The sequence below is a fragment of the Crocuta crocuta genome, unplaced genomic scaffold (assembly GCF_008692635.1).
Source record: "Crocuta crocuta isolate KB4526 unplaced genomic scaffold, BGI_CrCroc_1.0 scaffold458, whole genome shotgun sequence".
In the NCBI taxonomy this organism is placed as follows: domain Eukaryota; kingdom Metazoa; phylum Chordata; class Mammalia; order Carnivora; family Hyaenidae; genus Crocuta; species Crocuta crocuta.
The window spans coordinates 968,364-983,704 of NW_027531908.1; the positions used below are offsets into that span (position 1 = coordinate 968,364).

The 15,341-nt window shown below is 63.9% G+C and overlaps 1 protein-coding gene across 1 annotated transcript in view; it reads left to right on the forward strand.

Annotated features, from left to right (window-relative positions):
• COL5A1 (collagen type V alpha 1 chain) overlaps window positions 1-15,341 on the forward strand; it is a 130,513-nt gene that overhangs the window by 16,208 nt on the left and 98,964 nt on the right. Inside the window, exons 5-7 of the mRNA XM_077774622.1 lie at window positions 7,578-7,745; window positions 12,429-12,642; window positions 13,608-13,770. Coding sequence (XP_077630748.1) covers window positions 7,578-7,745; window positions 12,429-12,642; window positions 13,608-13,770 — 545 coding nt within the window. The remainder of the gene's footprint in view (window positions 1-7,577; window positions 7,746-12,428; window positions 12,643-13,607; window positions 13,771-15,341) is intronic.

Here is a 15,341-nt window from a genome sequence, read left to right on the forward strand (position 1 = left end):
ACCTTCTGGCCGGGGGGGCCACCAGGCTGGACCATGTGTGGGTGCCCTTGGCCTAGGCGATGGCACATACGTGTTGGGCCCCGAGAGGCACCTGGCCAGGGGGGCAGGTGTCTGGATCCTCGGGCCACCGCAGTGACAGGTGGGAGATGGGGATCATGGCCTGGGGAGCAAGGTTCAGACCAGGCCCACCCCCCTGGGGCGAACCGGGAACCACCTCCCGGCTGTGCCCTCCTTAGTAACACTGTGTTCCGAAGTAGGACATCTTGTGGGTGCACAGTGGGTGCCCAGGGCCTCAGCTGCCCCCCTCCCCAGGGTATGTGGGCGCACAGTGGGTGTTCAGGGCCTCAGCTGCCCCCCTCCCCAACCATGACCACTGCCCCTGCTTGTAGCCTCAGTGTGTGCTCTGTCAGGAGGCCCTTTGAGGAAGGGGCATGAGCTGGCCCCAGCTCAGTGAGGTGGTGCCTGCCTATCCACCTGCTGTTGTCCGTGGCCTTCTAGAACCTGTTTGCATCCTGGCTGTGTCACCCCCTCATGGAATCCCCACGTCCTGAGCATGGCCGGGCAGCTGGACAACCTGCAGTGACTGCCCGAGCGATCCGACAGGACTCACGCCCTTCCAGGGCCACACGTGCTGCGTGGACAGAGTGCCACAGGCATCTGCTGTAAGGAGAGGACCGGCCAGGCACCCGTGAAGGAGCCGGTGCCGGTGTGGTTATAACTAGACAGACCCTGAAATGCCCGCTTTTCCCAAGGCTGAGTTGCAGCCGGGGGGCTTCCAGGCTCCGAGAGGACGGAGCAGAGATAAGGGAGGTCACCTTCCCACCAGCAGGGCAGGTGGGGCTGGTGGGCTGAGGGCGTCCTGCTTAGGAGCGAGGACTGGGCGGTTTGTGCAGGCTGCCTGAGCGAGGCCAGGCTGGGAGGCGCCTGCATGGTGGCCCTGGCCCCCTGACCGGCCCTGTGCTGGACTCCAGGTCCCCTCTGCTCTCTGCCGTCTGGAGTGCCTCCCAACAATCAGTTCTCATGAGTTCTTAGCTCATCCTGCACCCCCCGCCCTCACCACGACTACCCTTCACCCTTAACCTGCTACCATGAAGTCAGAGTGAGGGGCAGGATGGGGCCGTCCCGCTCCCCATCTCTGGGCCCTCGTGTTTGCTCATGGAAGGAGCACTCTCAGGGAGCATGTCCTGTACCTGTGCTCCCTGCCCTCCTCCCCGCACGCTGTGGGGGCAGCTGTGGGGGGCACGGGACAGGTGCCCCGTATCGCCCAGCAGTCCGATCTCAGGCCATGCCCCAGACCCACGCCTGCCTCCGTCCCAGTGCTGGCCAGCCCTTGCAGTGTCCCTTCCCTTTCGCAGATGGTGACGGGAGGCTCCCGGATGGAACCCGCTTTCCCCAGGGCCATGGGGCTTGTGGGGGGGAGGGGCGGGGCCCCGAGCCACATTCACCGAACCCTAATCCCGAGGCCCCTGGGGAGGCGGCAGGAGGTGGTCCTGGCTGTCTGGCCAAGGAGACAGATGCTGCACAGTCACACGCCACGAGTCGCATGTCACACGCCACGAGTCGCATGTCACACGCCACAGTCACATGTCACACGCCATGAAGTCGCATGTCATGTGCCACAAAGCTAAGGCCATGTCCGCGCCCTGAGCTCTTGCTTAGAAACTGAAAAAGGGGCCTGAAACAGCTGACAAACAGTGTCACTGAGCATCACGGGCTCCTTGCCGGGCTCACCTCCACGGAAGACAGACTGGCAGGTGGTCAGGGATGTTGTAGGGGAGGTGGGGCCTGTTGGGGGGGAGGGATGGAGACAGCAAGCCCCTGCCAGGTGCACCCTCACTTCCGTTCCTGCACGGGACCCTCTGCTCCCCACAGGGCAGGGTGGGAAGAGCCAGGGTCCCCATAAAACTGCCTGAGTTGGGGCCCAGGGATGTTAGGGCCACGTGGCGGGTCCCCAGGGGCCTGAGCAGTGCACTGCACATGCTGTCATGCTGTGCACTGCACAACTCCAGGCCTCTCTTCTCAGGGACCGTGATGGAGTGGTCCGTGCACTGCGGCGGCGGTGGGTGGTGGCCGGTGAGAGCCAGGGCCTCCTGGGCGGGACCGGGCCCTGATGTCCACGGAGGAGTTAGTTTCTCTCTCCTCGATGGGAGCCACCGAAGGACATCGGGTGGTTTCAGGCACAGGGAGCCCATCTCCCCCTGTGGCAGCGAGCCTGGCCTGCCCCCAGATGACGCAGGCTCCAGGTCTCTGCCAGGTGACAGCCCCAGGTTCGGGAGGGGACGGACTTGGAGCACATTCTCCACCCCTGCCTGTTTGCTTTGTTCTCATGGTTTGGTCACTGAAGAGGAATTTCTGTCGGAGCCGCCGAAGGCCTGTTTGTATTTCAACCTGCTGGGCTGACCCTCCTGATGGGGCCACGGAGAGCTGGGGGGAGGGGCCTTAGCCCTGAGCCGGGTTGTGGGGGGCTCTGCCTCCCCCACTGGGGTCCCTCGTCCTTCTTGTTTCCCGGAAGCATAGGAGGGAAGTAGTAAGGACAGAGCGAGGGCAGGTGTTCTTCCCCAGGTGACCGTGCGGTGCTCTGTGGACACTGGGCAGGTGCAGCCCTGGGTGGCCGTGTCTGCTGGGCACCAGGGGCACGGGGCTCCTCCTGGGATTTGCAGCCCAGGAAAGCAGACAGGCGCGACACGGGCTGGGTACCTACACTTGCAGAAGGGCGCATCTCTGAGAGCAGCGAGGGTACCGCACGCGGGGGGCGGGTGCGCCATGATTTAGGGGCCACGCCGTGAGCTCTGCATGTCCCCTGCCTGTGCCGAGTGGAAGCAGGTTTGGGCCTGGTCAGGATCAGAAGCTGCGGATGGCTGGGTACCAGACTGCCGGGGCCACTTGGGATGGTCACCCCCCCCCACATGTCCTCGTCGTCAGAATCCAGGGCGGCGGCCCCCAGGTTATTTGTGATTCCTTCTAGCTCGAAACTTGAGGCAGTCCTGAGCATTTTGAAGATGTAAATGTTGGTGGTTATTTAGAGAGCTCTTAGGTCTTTTTCTGGCAATGACGATGTTGACTCTGAAGCGTGCACAGCGCCCATCACTGGCTCATCCCGTTGAGTTCTCCTCGCAGCCCGCAGACACCTGGCAGGATTTGGCCCTGGCGTCTGTCGAGAGGGGTTGGTGCCAGAAATGCTGGGCTGTGGCCTTCGGGGGTGAGCCATGGCCTTCTGGGGCCGGGTGGGCGGGGGGAGGTCCCGGCACGTGGATGGAGCCCCTACAGGAAGGGCCGTGTGGGCCCCGCCAGGGGGTGAGGGTTCAGCAGCACTGTCTGGAGGCTGGGGTCTTCAGTGCCCCGTGCGTGTGCCACAGGAGGGCCACCAGTGACGACACGTGGGCAGACGGGGCTGTGCAGGTAAGCACAGGACGCAGACAGAGCAGCCCGGATCGGCACACGTCCTCAGAGGTCCCTGAGCCCAGGGGCCGTCACTGTGGGGGGACAGCGCTGATGTCACCGTTCGATGAGGTAAAGCTCTTGTGATGCCCCCGCGTGTCCCGCCCAGCGCCCGCGGTCTGGCAGAAGCCTGTTACCTGGGAAGGGACCGGGGCCTGGAGATCTGGCGGGTGGATGGGTGGCACTGGCAAGCGCTCCCTGGCGGTCATGTGCCCTCTCCGAGGCTGGCCAGCTTGGCGTCTCGTGCCCTGCGGTGTGCAGTGGGGCGGGGGAGGAGCCCCCGGTGGCGTGGAGTACCTGGTTCTGGGTCCCCAGGGGTGCTGGGCAGTTGGCTTTCCGAGCGACCGTGGAAAGTGCAGAGGTCGTCCCCGTGTGGTTGGTGGCTGTACCAGCTGACTAGTTGGCCGGCCAATTGTGGGACGTGTCCTTGGCGCCTCCATGTTCTGACCTGGGCCATTGGTTTCCGCACCGGCTCATCGATAGGTCACTCAGTCTTGCGTTTCTTTCCAGGGTCTGAGCGCTGCCTTTTGGGCACATGGGGCCTCCGGCTCACCCCCCGGGTGCTAGGCCCTTGTTTGCCCGCTGCGCTTTACCGCCCAGGAGTCCGCCACACGCGGTTTTCAGTGCCCTGGGCTCCGCAGAACCTGAGTGGGCCATTGGCGCCCGCTGCTCCCAGCGCACGGTGGCCCGAGGGTGGCGTGGTCTCACCACCGTGGTCTGGGCGGGTATGCAGAACAGCCAGTTCCCTCTGTGTCTCCACCAAGTGCCGAGATGCGCAGGGGTGAGGCCCGCCGGACCGTTGAGGAGGGAGGGGTGGGAAGGGCTCGCTGATCATCCAGGGAACGTGCGGGGGGCAGCCTTCACTGGCAGAAGTCCTCTCCCCGGCCTCAGCGAGGCGGTGGCCTCTGGACCTTCTCCCTGGAGGGCTCTGGGGGCTCAAAGCCACCGGCACCCATCCCCGGAGTGGGCGCTGTTTCCTGGCAGCATCCTCACCCTCATAGAGGTGCCAAGGACCTTGGTTTCTTGAGAAAGTGCCTCTCGGAGGGGAGGCTCCTGTGGCGACGGGAAGGAGAGTCCACGAGAGTCCTGTCCTGTCCGAGGTCTCCCAGGCCTTCCCACACCTGTTAGAAGACTTAAAAGAATTTTTTTTAGCTCTGGCACAGGGAGGCCCTGGCCGGCGGGAGGGGTGGCGTGGGGCCTGGATGGTCTGGTGGCCTTTTCAACTTGTTTAGCAGAGGTCTATAAACATGTCCCGGAGGCTTCTGGAAGCCAGCTCCCTCCCAGCAGGAATCGAGAAAACAGGTTTGCAGGCCGCCCATCTGGGAAGAGCATCGCTAGCTGTTGGGAGGGGGCCCTGAAAGCCCAGCCAGGATCTCGTCCCTCCCCCGGCCACCGCCCGCGCTGGCTGGGACTGCGTACTGCTCACCGCGGCAGGTGCACGGGCGGCCGGCCGGCCCCGGCGTCTCTGCCCGCGGCCCGAGCCCAGTCTGGGCTCTGCCGGCACCTGCGCCCGATGTCAAGTGGACGGGTGTCCAGCGAGGGCTATGGGGGAGCCCCTAGGATGGGGCTTCGGAGGGGCCGCCGCCACCATGCGAGGGGGTGACCGCCCTGCGTGGGGGCTGGGTCCTGGCAGGAGCCAAGAGCCGCCCGGGAAAGTCACAGGGTCCTCAAGAGGCAGTGGTTCTGTCCACAAGCAGAGGTCAGTCTGGACCGAGAGTGTCCGGGGTCCCCGTGCTGTCCCTTCCTCCACCCCTCCCCACGTTTCCTCGGTGACAGTGACAGAGGTCTGCGGCAAAACTGAGTTGGGCAAATGGCCGCTGGGGGCGGAAGTCTGGAATCTGGGTAACATGGTGCCTCGAAGGGAAGAGTGGGTGGGGGCACGCTTCGTGCTGGAGGAAAGTAGCTGCTTTTCCTAGAGGCCCTGGGGTCCTGGGATCCTGGCCCCGGTGCTGCCCCCGCCATCCCAAGCCGTCACCATGGGGGGAGGGGGCCCACGGGACGCCCTCTGCACCTGTCACTGCCCTGGGCACGCCCCCTCCAGGCCCGCCCTCTCGGGCACAGCGCCTCTGGCAGGGCCCGGGGGACAAGCAGCCACGCGCCCGGAGGGTTATGCTGAGCTCCCAGCGAGGCAGCCGGCTGCGGGATTCCTGGGCCTGGGGAAGCGGGAACCGATGCTGGGGGGCCTTCCTCACCTCCAAATCCTCCACCCTTGTTAGGAGAGCAGGACATTCCTCTTGAGCGAGCCTCGGGCATGTGGGAAGCCCTCTGTGGAGGAAGGCTGGTGAGCCGGTGAACTGAGTAGTTGCGGAGGGCCCACGATCCGGGGCCAGCCTGCCTGAGCCCCGCTGTTGCCCCGGGCAGTGGGGACTGAGATGTCAGCAGGAGGTGTCAGGGTCTAATCCAAGTTGTTGGGAACATACGGACAGATGTATTGGCTCATGTAGATGGACCTTCTTCAGGCACAGCTTGATCCAGGAGCAAAAGCAGCGTGGCAGGAGTCTGTCTCTGCGTTTGCCGGCCCTCCCCTCCCCCCTGGGAGAGGGCTGCCTGCAGCCCCTGATTCATGGGCCCCGCCATGTGGGGCCGGCCGGGAGGAGAGGATTCCCCCCTTCCCAAAGGAAGAGGCCCAGGATGGAGTTTGTTGGCCTGGGGCAGCCTCTGGTCCACCATGGCACCAGGCATCTGGGACGGGCTGGTGCTGTGCCCTGATTGGCCTGGGGGCAGGGGCGGGGCCTCCCACGCCCATCCCCACCCCCACAGGCAGGTGCTGGTGCTGGGCTCCCCTAACCCCAGGGCATCGCTGGCTGTGATGTGGAAAATGGGGTTCAGAGTTGATGGCCAAGAAAGTATTCTTGGGATGTCTTGGCTGCAAAACGGCTGTTTTATTAAAGCACGGGGACAGGACCCGTGGGCAGAGAGAGCGGCCCTAGGGTCATGAGAAGTGACTGATTATACGCCGTCCAGCTGGGAGGGGGGAGGGACAGCACCGCCTCCGGGGAATTTGGGAGCAAGGTTTCCAGGGCCCCGAGGGCGTCACTATTGTTGGGAAAAGGTCACATGTTAGTTACTGTTCAGCAAACCCTCAGTCGGGGGCCCTTCAGGTGTGTATCACGGGCCACATGCGCGGAGTGCGATCGCTACCTTGTATCTTGGGGGGTGGAGACAAAGGAGGTTTCCAGAGGGATTTTTACACGATCAAGGACACCCCCAGGATCCTGGAGGTGGGGGTGGGGTTGAGCTAAGATCTCCTTTTGTGTCACCATCCAGGCAGCTGAGTCCCCAGAGGGCGGTCACTCTGCTGTCCCCAGGGTCTTGTCCGTGGGCTGTACGCAGTAAGGGGATTTAATTTTTTCCTTCTGACTCTACGCTGGAGCTTATTTTCTCCACCGGGACTCCCAGGGCATCTTGTTTGTAGTAACGTGAGCTGAGCTTTGCACAGGGAGCCGCCTTTGTCTGGGGCAGGTGTGTGGACGGGCCTGTGGTCCTCACAGCCGGGAGGTCCCGCCCTTCCCCGTGCAAAGGAGGGAGCCAGGGCACAGGGAGGCCATGCTCGGGTCGGGTGGCCCTTGGGCACTGCTGCCCTTCTCGGAGGAGCTCCCGGAAGGGTCAGGAACTTTCTGGAAGGGAGGCGGGGACCTGTTCTCCCTTGTCCTTGGTTCCGCTCTGTCCTGCCGGCGTGGGTCTACTGGGGCAGATGGAATGCCATCTTTGCTGTAAACAGTTATGGGAGAACCACAGGTTACTCAGGTGAAGGCGGGGGGTGACACGTGCCCGCGGCGCACCCTCGTTCTCGCCCTGGTCACGCGGGACGTGCAGGTGCCGGAGCTGGACAGCAGAGTCCACACGCTGTCACTGTCTGTCCCGTAAGGCCCCCTGCAGCAGCGGGGCCCACCTGCCTCACAGCTTGCGTGTGGGGCGGTCCCACCGCGGGGCTGACAGCTGGCGTGGGGCAGCGCCTGCCGGGGGACGAGGGCGCGGGGCGGGAGCGAGGCTGAGGGCCGGACGCATGCAGTTCCAAAAGCAGCTGCCCCCCCTCCCCAATTCTCCAACCCCTTCGCGCCCCTGGGAAGGTGGGCGTGCCCCGTGCTGCTCCCTCCCCACCTGTCTAACCCCACACCTCCCTTCCTTTGCCATTTCAGCTCAGCCAGCAGATCTCCTGAAGGTTCTAGATTTTCACAACTTGCCTGATGGAATAACGAAGACAACAGGTTTCTGTGCCACGCGGAGATCTTCCAAAGGCCCAGATGTCGCTTACAGAGTCACGAAAGACGCCCAGCTCAGTGCACCCACCAAGCAGCTGTATCCTGGTAAGAGATGTGCGTGCGTGTCCCAGCTGGGAGGGCACCTGGGGGCGTGTCCCGGCTGGGAGGGCACCTGGGCGCATGTCCTGGGTGGAGCGTGGAGGGTGGTGGGTGGGCAGGTATGTTCTGGTGGAGGCAGTGGCTCCCCCTTCCCGCTCTGGCCAGGGCGCAGGGCTGGAACCCCGTTTGGTGGGAGAAACACTTGATTCTCCAGGAAGCTCTTCCCAGAAGGCCGGTTGGGTCTCATTATAGTGAAAACACCTAGCCGCTGTCAGCCCCCACCTCCGAAGCCGGGAGGGGAGGTGTGAGGCCTCATCTGACCCCTCACTCTCCAAGCAGGTGTATCCCCAGCTGTAGACAGGCTGCCAGGACCCCACATGCTCCACGGTGACGGTGCTGCTCTGGTGAGGAGGTTAAGAGAGGCCCAGGGTCATGGGAAAGGAAGCACTCGCACAGCAGCTTAATTGGGGGCAGTGACATTGAGAGACACACGAGCCCGGCACCGCGGCTCCCGGCCAGAGGGCGCAGGCTTTTAATGAGAAGCAATTGCCAAGCGCCAGGTCTCTGCTTTTAATGACGTGCCCGGCATGGGGAGTGACGTTGGCTGCTGAGATGTGGCATCCACGTTATCCCCCGTCGCCTGGCTGGGGACGCTGTGTGACACCCCCGCCCCAGGCCCCAGAGTGAGTAACCCCTGAGCTTATCTGCCAGGGGCAGACAGCTGGCGACTGATAAGCTCTCCCCCTGCTTTAAACGAGTTCTTTGTGCCTCAGATCCCACAGGGGCAGGGGCGCCCGGCAGGTGTGCTCACCTCCGGGGACGCTCTGTACTTATTAGGAGACCGCACATCAATTTTTTGGAAACCTGGCTGTGACCCTGACCTTGGGCAGCCTTCTGACAAATGGCGGAGTCTGTGCTCCCACAACCCCACTGGGTCCGGGGGACACGTTCTTCCAGGGCCTGCTGTCAGCTCCCTGCCCCCCCTTTGACTCAGGTGCTTTCAATCCATGGGCCGTTCGGAGGCTGTCCCCGAGAGAGGCTGGGCCAGCCCTTTACAAGGTCACTTTGGGTAGGTGAGGTCAGCCAGGGGCACCGGGTCCCCTGCGGAACCCCGGGAGCCCACCTCCGTCCCCAGCCTTCCGGGAGCACTTCCGCCGCTTTGGGGTGAGCCTGTCCTAGAATCACCCTCGCTCTCATCTCCACCCAGGAGCTGCCTCCGTCCTGGCCCATGTGCCCTGGGGGCTGGGACCAGAGAAAGGCTCCATGTGGGGGGCTTCCCCAGGACCTGGCGGCTGCAAGGACCGTGTGCGACACTGTCCTCGTGTGAGGCCACCCTGGGGAAGCGAGGAGTCCTGGCTGGGGGTTAGCCCGCAGCCCACCTGACCCCCAGCACCTGGCTCAGGGACCCCGCATGGCAGACTCTCGGGCTGCTTTCCGTCTATCTTCCTACCCTCCTTACGTTGTGTCAAAGAAACTGCACGGCTCTCAGAACAGAGACTAATTATTGGAGATTTAGTACAAAGTCAACGGTGAGACGGCATATTTTTTAAGCCCTTGTTTTCCCTAAGCTCTCCAATTAGTAACTTGATTACACACTTAGAGTTTAAACGCGCTGACAGGGTCCTCTGGTGGCAATTAGCTGGCAGAGCCGAACAGAGCTAGAGACGGCCTTGGGCCGATTTGAGCGGGAGTTTCTGTGGGGTCCTTTCTCCAGACCCCCAAGTGTGGAGTCACTGCGGCTGCAGACCGCACTCAGCCACAGCTGCCCAAGGACATTTTCCCAGGTCGGTGTCGTGTGACCATGGCCTCGGATGTGAGGAAACACACGGCTTCCGTCCCTTCTCTCGCGGAAACTCTGAGCGAGCCGGACGCTGATGACCTTTCTGCTGTGATGCCCATCTCCCGGGTCGGGGGTGGGGGCAGCGTCGGCGAGAAGCCCGTGTCTACCGGGCGGGCCGTGCGGGCCGGGGGCCACGTGCCCGGTTTTGAATGTGCCTTAGAGCAAAGGGAGGTCAACGTCCAGGCGACTTATTTCCACGAGGAGAAGACCCCCAGACTTGTGCAGGGCAGGCGGCCTGTGTCCTCTGGGGGCAGCGGCCCCTCACAAGCTTGTGGCTGAGGCTCAGTGGGTCTTTGGGGCTCCTTGTGGGGATTCTCCCCCCAGCACAGGCCGGATACAGGTTAGCCCGCGGTGCCCGCCTTGCCCACTCCTTTGTTCTGCAGCTTCGTACGAACCTTCTGCAGTGCAGGCTTCTCTGGGGAGCCAGGTGCCGTGGGGGGCCCTGCAGAGGTGCAGCGGGGCAGTCGGTTGCTGTCTGCACCTGCTCACCCGATGGAGGCCCCTCCCTGATACTGAGAGGTCTTCTTGTGTCGCTTGGACCTGGGGGTCTGGATCCTGAGGTCAGCGGGCCCCGGGATGGCAAGTGGGGACCTCCTGCGCAGGGAGCAGTCTGTACGGTGTAAGACAGAGCCCAGTACTGCGGTGCGCTGGGGCCCCCGGGCCCCCAGTCCTCTGCTCACAGCGGGGACACCGTGGAAGACACCATCACGGTCCTCCGTGAATGCAGGAGACCAGTGCATCTCATCAGGCTGCCCCGGCTGCCCCTGGGCTTCTCACGGGCTCCTGGCTGAAGCCACCTGTCACCTATGACTGAGAAACAGAGCAGGAAGAGTGGGGCACGGACACTGTCCCCCGACGGCCTGGGCAGCGCGGGTCGTGGGCTCGCCAGTGCCCAGCTCGTGTCATGCCACATGCTGGAGAGACCGTGTGCCACGTGGGGAAGGGGAGCGCTCTGGCTCCCCGTTCTCTGTACCTGGGATGGGACGACGGCCGTGTGGCCCGGGTCCTCTTGGGTCAGGACAGGGCAGGTGCCCCTCGAGATGAAAAGGAGGCACCACAATCGGGCAGCTGCCCTGGACATGGGCAGTGGCCTCCCAGGTGCCTCTGGTCAGCCACCACCCGGGTCCCTTGGTGCCTGTTCAGCCCCCGGGACCCAGTGGGGCCCCAGGGTCCCGCCACTGGCTCTGCAGGGGGCCTTCCCCTGGGGCTGGTGCAGAAGATGCCCCTCCTCTGTGGCGGTCCGGCCACTGAGTCCCCTCAGGTCTCACATCTGGACGGACAGCGTGGGGACAACAAGCGTGGGGACAACGGCCGGGTGACGGTGGCAGCCTCAGCACCCTCTTCCCAAAGGCTTCCTGTCCGGGTGGAAGCACAGCCTGAGGCGGGCCCTCAGGGAAGCCGGCCTGTGCTCAGACAGGTGCCCCCTTGCCGCGGCTGCCCGGCGCTGGGGAGCGGGGGCCTGAGCGGTGCCCTGGGCGAGGGAGGGCCAGGCCGAGCCGGCAGACGCACCTTGGTGCTCGGCTCATTGGCACACGCGCCCCACCCCGGGGCTGGGAGCCTCCGGCATCTCTGTGTCGGCACCTCTTAGCTGGGGGTTTGCGTCTCCGCCTCGGGACCTCACCCACCTCCCTGAGCCGCCTTGGGGGGCCGGCCGGTGTCGCTGGTCCAGGCAGCCACAGCTTCTTGCCGCTGGCTCGCCCCGGCAGGATCTCCGCACCCTGTCTCCTGCAAAGGTGGTTTTCCTCCCCGCCCTACCCCCCCGGAGTCTTCACATGCCCTTGGCCTGGTGCCCTGGAGGTCGCCTCGTCCCCAGCATGGCACCCTGCTCCAGGGAGCAGCAGAGGTGGCCGCCCGGCTGTGTGGCTCCTCCATCAGCAGAGGGCGCTCACGGATAGCTTCTGGGCTGGAAGGGGCCCTGAGCCCAGCTCTCCGCCCCGCTGGCCTGACCTCGGACCTCGCTGCCGTCCCAGGGACCCCAGGGAACCGCGGGTCTCATAGCAGAGTCCCTCCCTCCACGTCCCCGTCCACAGCCCCGCGCGGCGCCTCTCGCCCCCGGTCAGCCCACACCTCCCAGGGCGCCGCTCCTTCGGGCCCGTTCTGCGGAGCGTGGCTGTGAGGCTCCCCCGGGTCAGGACCCGCCATGCTCCCCCCACGCCCCGGGCCCTCCGCACAATTGCTGCCTGTGCCACCGACTTGGCCGGAGAAGGGCGTGTGCGAGAGCCGCCTGCACACACTCAGTGACCCGCGTGGGCCTGGCCGTCACCCACCTCATGCCATTTCCATCCTGAGTTGTAAAGAGCATTTCTTGCTATTAACATACAGGGGTTTTCTTTCTTTTTTAAAATTTAGGTTGAAGTCCTTTGATTTCTTTCTTCCTTTCTTCTGTTCTGCGTGTCAACCAGGAAATGACAGAAAGTATGGTCCCTGCCTCTTGTCTTCCTTCCCCCTTCTCTCTCTCCCCCTCCTTTCCTCCTGAAGGCACCAAAGGAGACACACTCTCCAGCTTTAGGCACTATGGAGGGTACAAAGATGTGTCTGGAACAGCCCCTGCTCCGAGGAAGCTGACGTTCTAGGAGGTTCCAGTTAGGATTTATACACAGATGTATTGAGGAACTTAGGAGATGACATTGAAGGCTCACAGCTGGACGGAGCAATCAAATTTGCATTCTAACTGAGCTTCAAAGAGGATAGGCTTGGTCATGTGATAGGGAAAGGCTGCAGGAACAGTTTGATCAAGGGGCAGCTGTGCAGCAGATGTGCCAGGCCCCTGAGCTGGTTTGTTTGTAGAGCCACGGCCGCGTGCAGCTGAGGGCTTCCTGACGGCCTTCTTTCCCTGTCTTCTGTTACAGCGTCTTCATTTCCCGAGGATTTCTCCATTCTAACCACTGTGAAAGCCAAGAAAGGCAGCCAGGCCTTCCTGGTCTCCATCTACAATGAGCAGGGCATCCAGCAGATCGGCCTGGAAATGGGCCGCTCTCCTGTCTTCCTCTATGAGGACCACACAGGGAAACCGGGGCCGGAGGACTATCCCCTCTTCAGGGGCATCAACCTGTCGGATGGCAAGTAAGTGGGCACTGCCCGGCAGCGTGGTCCTGCCCCCGCTGGAGGGACAGGGCAGGGCGCCTAAAGCCTGCTGGCTGGTACGGGGCCTCACAGCAGGACGTGCCTTACAGAAAGCAGGCTAGTGCCAACATGCTCACAGGCGGGCGCCAGGCAGAGAGCAGACCGGCTCAAGTGTGGAGGCCTGGGGCCTGGTTGCGGGTCGTCCTGTGTGCCTTTGGGGGACCCTTTCTTCTCCCTGGGCCTCCACTTCCCTTTGGAAGATGCGCTAAAGTATCTCAAATGCCAGGCTCCTAGTCTCAGAAGAGACATGAAAGATTGTTGGTCACACCCGACTCCTTCCAGAAAGTACGGAGGGTACCCTTACGGAAACAGACATGTTAGACGTGGGAGCACGTGATTTAAAAAAAAAAAAAAAAAGACAGATCTTTCCAGAATTCTCTGTTGGGGGCACACCTATACCCAGATGGTTTAAAGATCAGCTCGTCTGTGGCTAACACGTCTGAGGCCGAGCGCGTGACCTTTGAGGCCCCTCAGGGTGTGGTTCCTGTGTCTCTCACTGAGAACTTCACACAAACCCACCCGTCCCCCCCCTTCCCTGCAAACGCTGTCTTCTCCAGCAGGCTACAGTTGCGGGGCGGGCGGAGGGGGCCCCTCAGGGGTTCTCACAAGGCAGTGCCACTGTGTCTGCCTGCCCCTGACCCGCTGGAGAGCCCGTGGAAGGTTCCGGAGCCTGCACTCAGGGCTTCCCAGGGAGCTCACGGGTCCACACAGCTGGCCTGCTGCCACAGCCCAAGTGGATCCCCAGGGCCACGCTGCGTGGCCGGGAGCTGCTCCCAACCTGGGCTGAGGGCGGAGGCTCGGCTGGGATCCACCCGGCCCGGCCCGCCCGTGCAGGACATGGTAGTTGGCTGCGGGCTCACCTGTGTCGGCCCCCCTCACCCGCTGGCCTGTCTGTCTGTCTGCAGGTGGCACAGGATTGCTCTCAGCATCCACAAGAAAAACGTCACCCTGATCCTGGACTGTAAGAAGAAGACCAGCAAGCCCCTCGAGCGCAGCGACCACCCCATAATAGACGTCAACGGCATCATCGTGTTCGGCACCCGGATCCTGGATGAGGAGGTGTTCGAGGTGAGACGCGGGGCGGGGGCAGCTGCCCCAGCCGCCACCCGGGGTGGGAGAGCCGTGGCTCCTGGACGTGGCCGCCACGGCCGCCTGGCTCCTCCTCCGGGACGGCTGCCTCCCCCACGTGGCCGAGGTTTCCGTCGGGCCGAAGCCTCTGCCGCTGCCCTAGGGGCGTGTGCGGCCTGGGGGAACGGACAGGCCCCGTGAGGACCGGAGCGCCCGCCCACATCCAGGGGGCCCAGCACGAGCTCGGGAAGGACGCGGCTTGGGTGAGCGGGGCCCGAGGCCCGCGGACACCTGCNCGCCGCCTGCGGCCTGGAGCCCGGCTTTCCAGGAAAGCACCTCAGGGACGGGGAAGGGGGCTGAGCAGGGCAGCCGGCGCACCCCGCATCTCTCGCGTCAGCGCACTGTCCTGCCGCCGGAGCCGGCGGCCAGTGGCTTCCGGACGCCCCAGGGGAGCGTGCTGGTGTCACCCGGGGGCCTTTAGAAGCACAGATGCTCAGGCTTCGCCTCCCGAGGTGCTGGGGCAGCAGGCCTGCGTCAGGGCCCTGGGACCTGTGTTCTAGAAGGCCCTGTGTTCAGGTGGGCCCTTTGGCTTGGGCCAGGTGACAGCCAGGACCCCTCTGCTGGACTCCTTGCTCTCATGTGTTTGGGCTTTTGTGGACGGGGATTCAGCTGCCGCCGGGCTCCGCGGCTGGGGTGTGTTTGGAACCCGCCCGGCCAGCCGGTCCCTGAGGGCGTTCCCCGCTCTCCGCGTGCGTCCGTGGGGCCCCAGAGACAGGAGGATGAGGCGGCATCTCCTCACGAGCCCCCCGAGCACCAGCGCGAGCTCCCTGCCCGCGTACTTGGCCGCAACTGAGGTCGGCTCTGTGCCCGCCACCCCTGTGCTCGCCCTGATGTGGGGTGGCCGGGTTGGTGCATCTGCTTCGACAGGTGTTGACGGGACCCGGGGGCTCCGTGGGGGCCCCCGGGGGGAGAGAGAGCGCCTGCTTGCCCTTCCATGTCCGTTCTAACGGTGGTGCCGTCTGCTGCCGATCCCAGGCTCGTCCAGCGGGGAGGTGGTCAGGCTGCAGCTCTGAGCAGGGGAAGAATGGCTTTCCGAAAGCGTCATCTTAATGTGAAGTCATAGTGGGGCGTGTGGCATCCCCACAAAACAGTTCACGAGGGAGGGCGGCTGGTCAAGTGCAGCTCCCCGCCCCCCCCGCCCAGGCTGCCCCTCTTCCCTCTCCCCTGCTAGATTTGGGCCTCAGGCAAGTGGCTCTGACGTTTCCTGGCCTCGGCTTCCCCATCTGTGCAGTGGGGTCACGCGTGCAGCTGTGGCAAAAGTGGCCTGAGGTTGAATGTGATAACATGGTCACGCTGCATGCCCGGGAGCAAGCTCTCCGTGAGCATCAGCTGCTTGTTCTTGATTTTAATTCAGCGGCAAGGCAGGTGCAGAGGTGGGACAGAGCCCAGGTAGTTCAATGGGCCATCGGAGACAGATCGGAAGAGCCACTTCTCCACGAAGATGGGGTGGAGGGTCCGCAGAGGGCAGGCTGGGGGAGCAGGTGTGTGCGGGGGGGTGGGGGGCGCCTCGG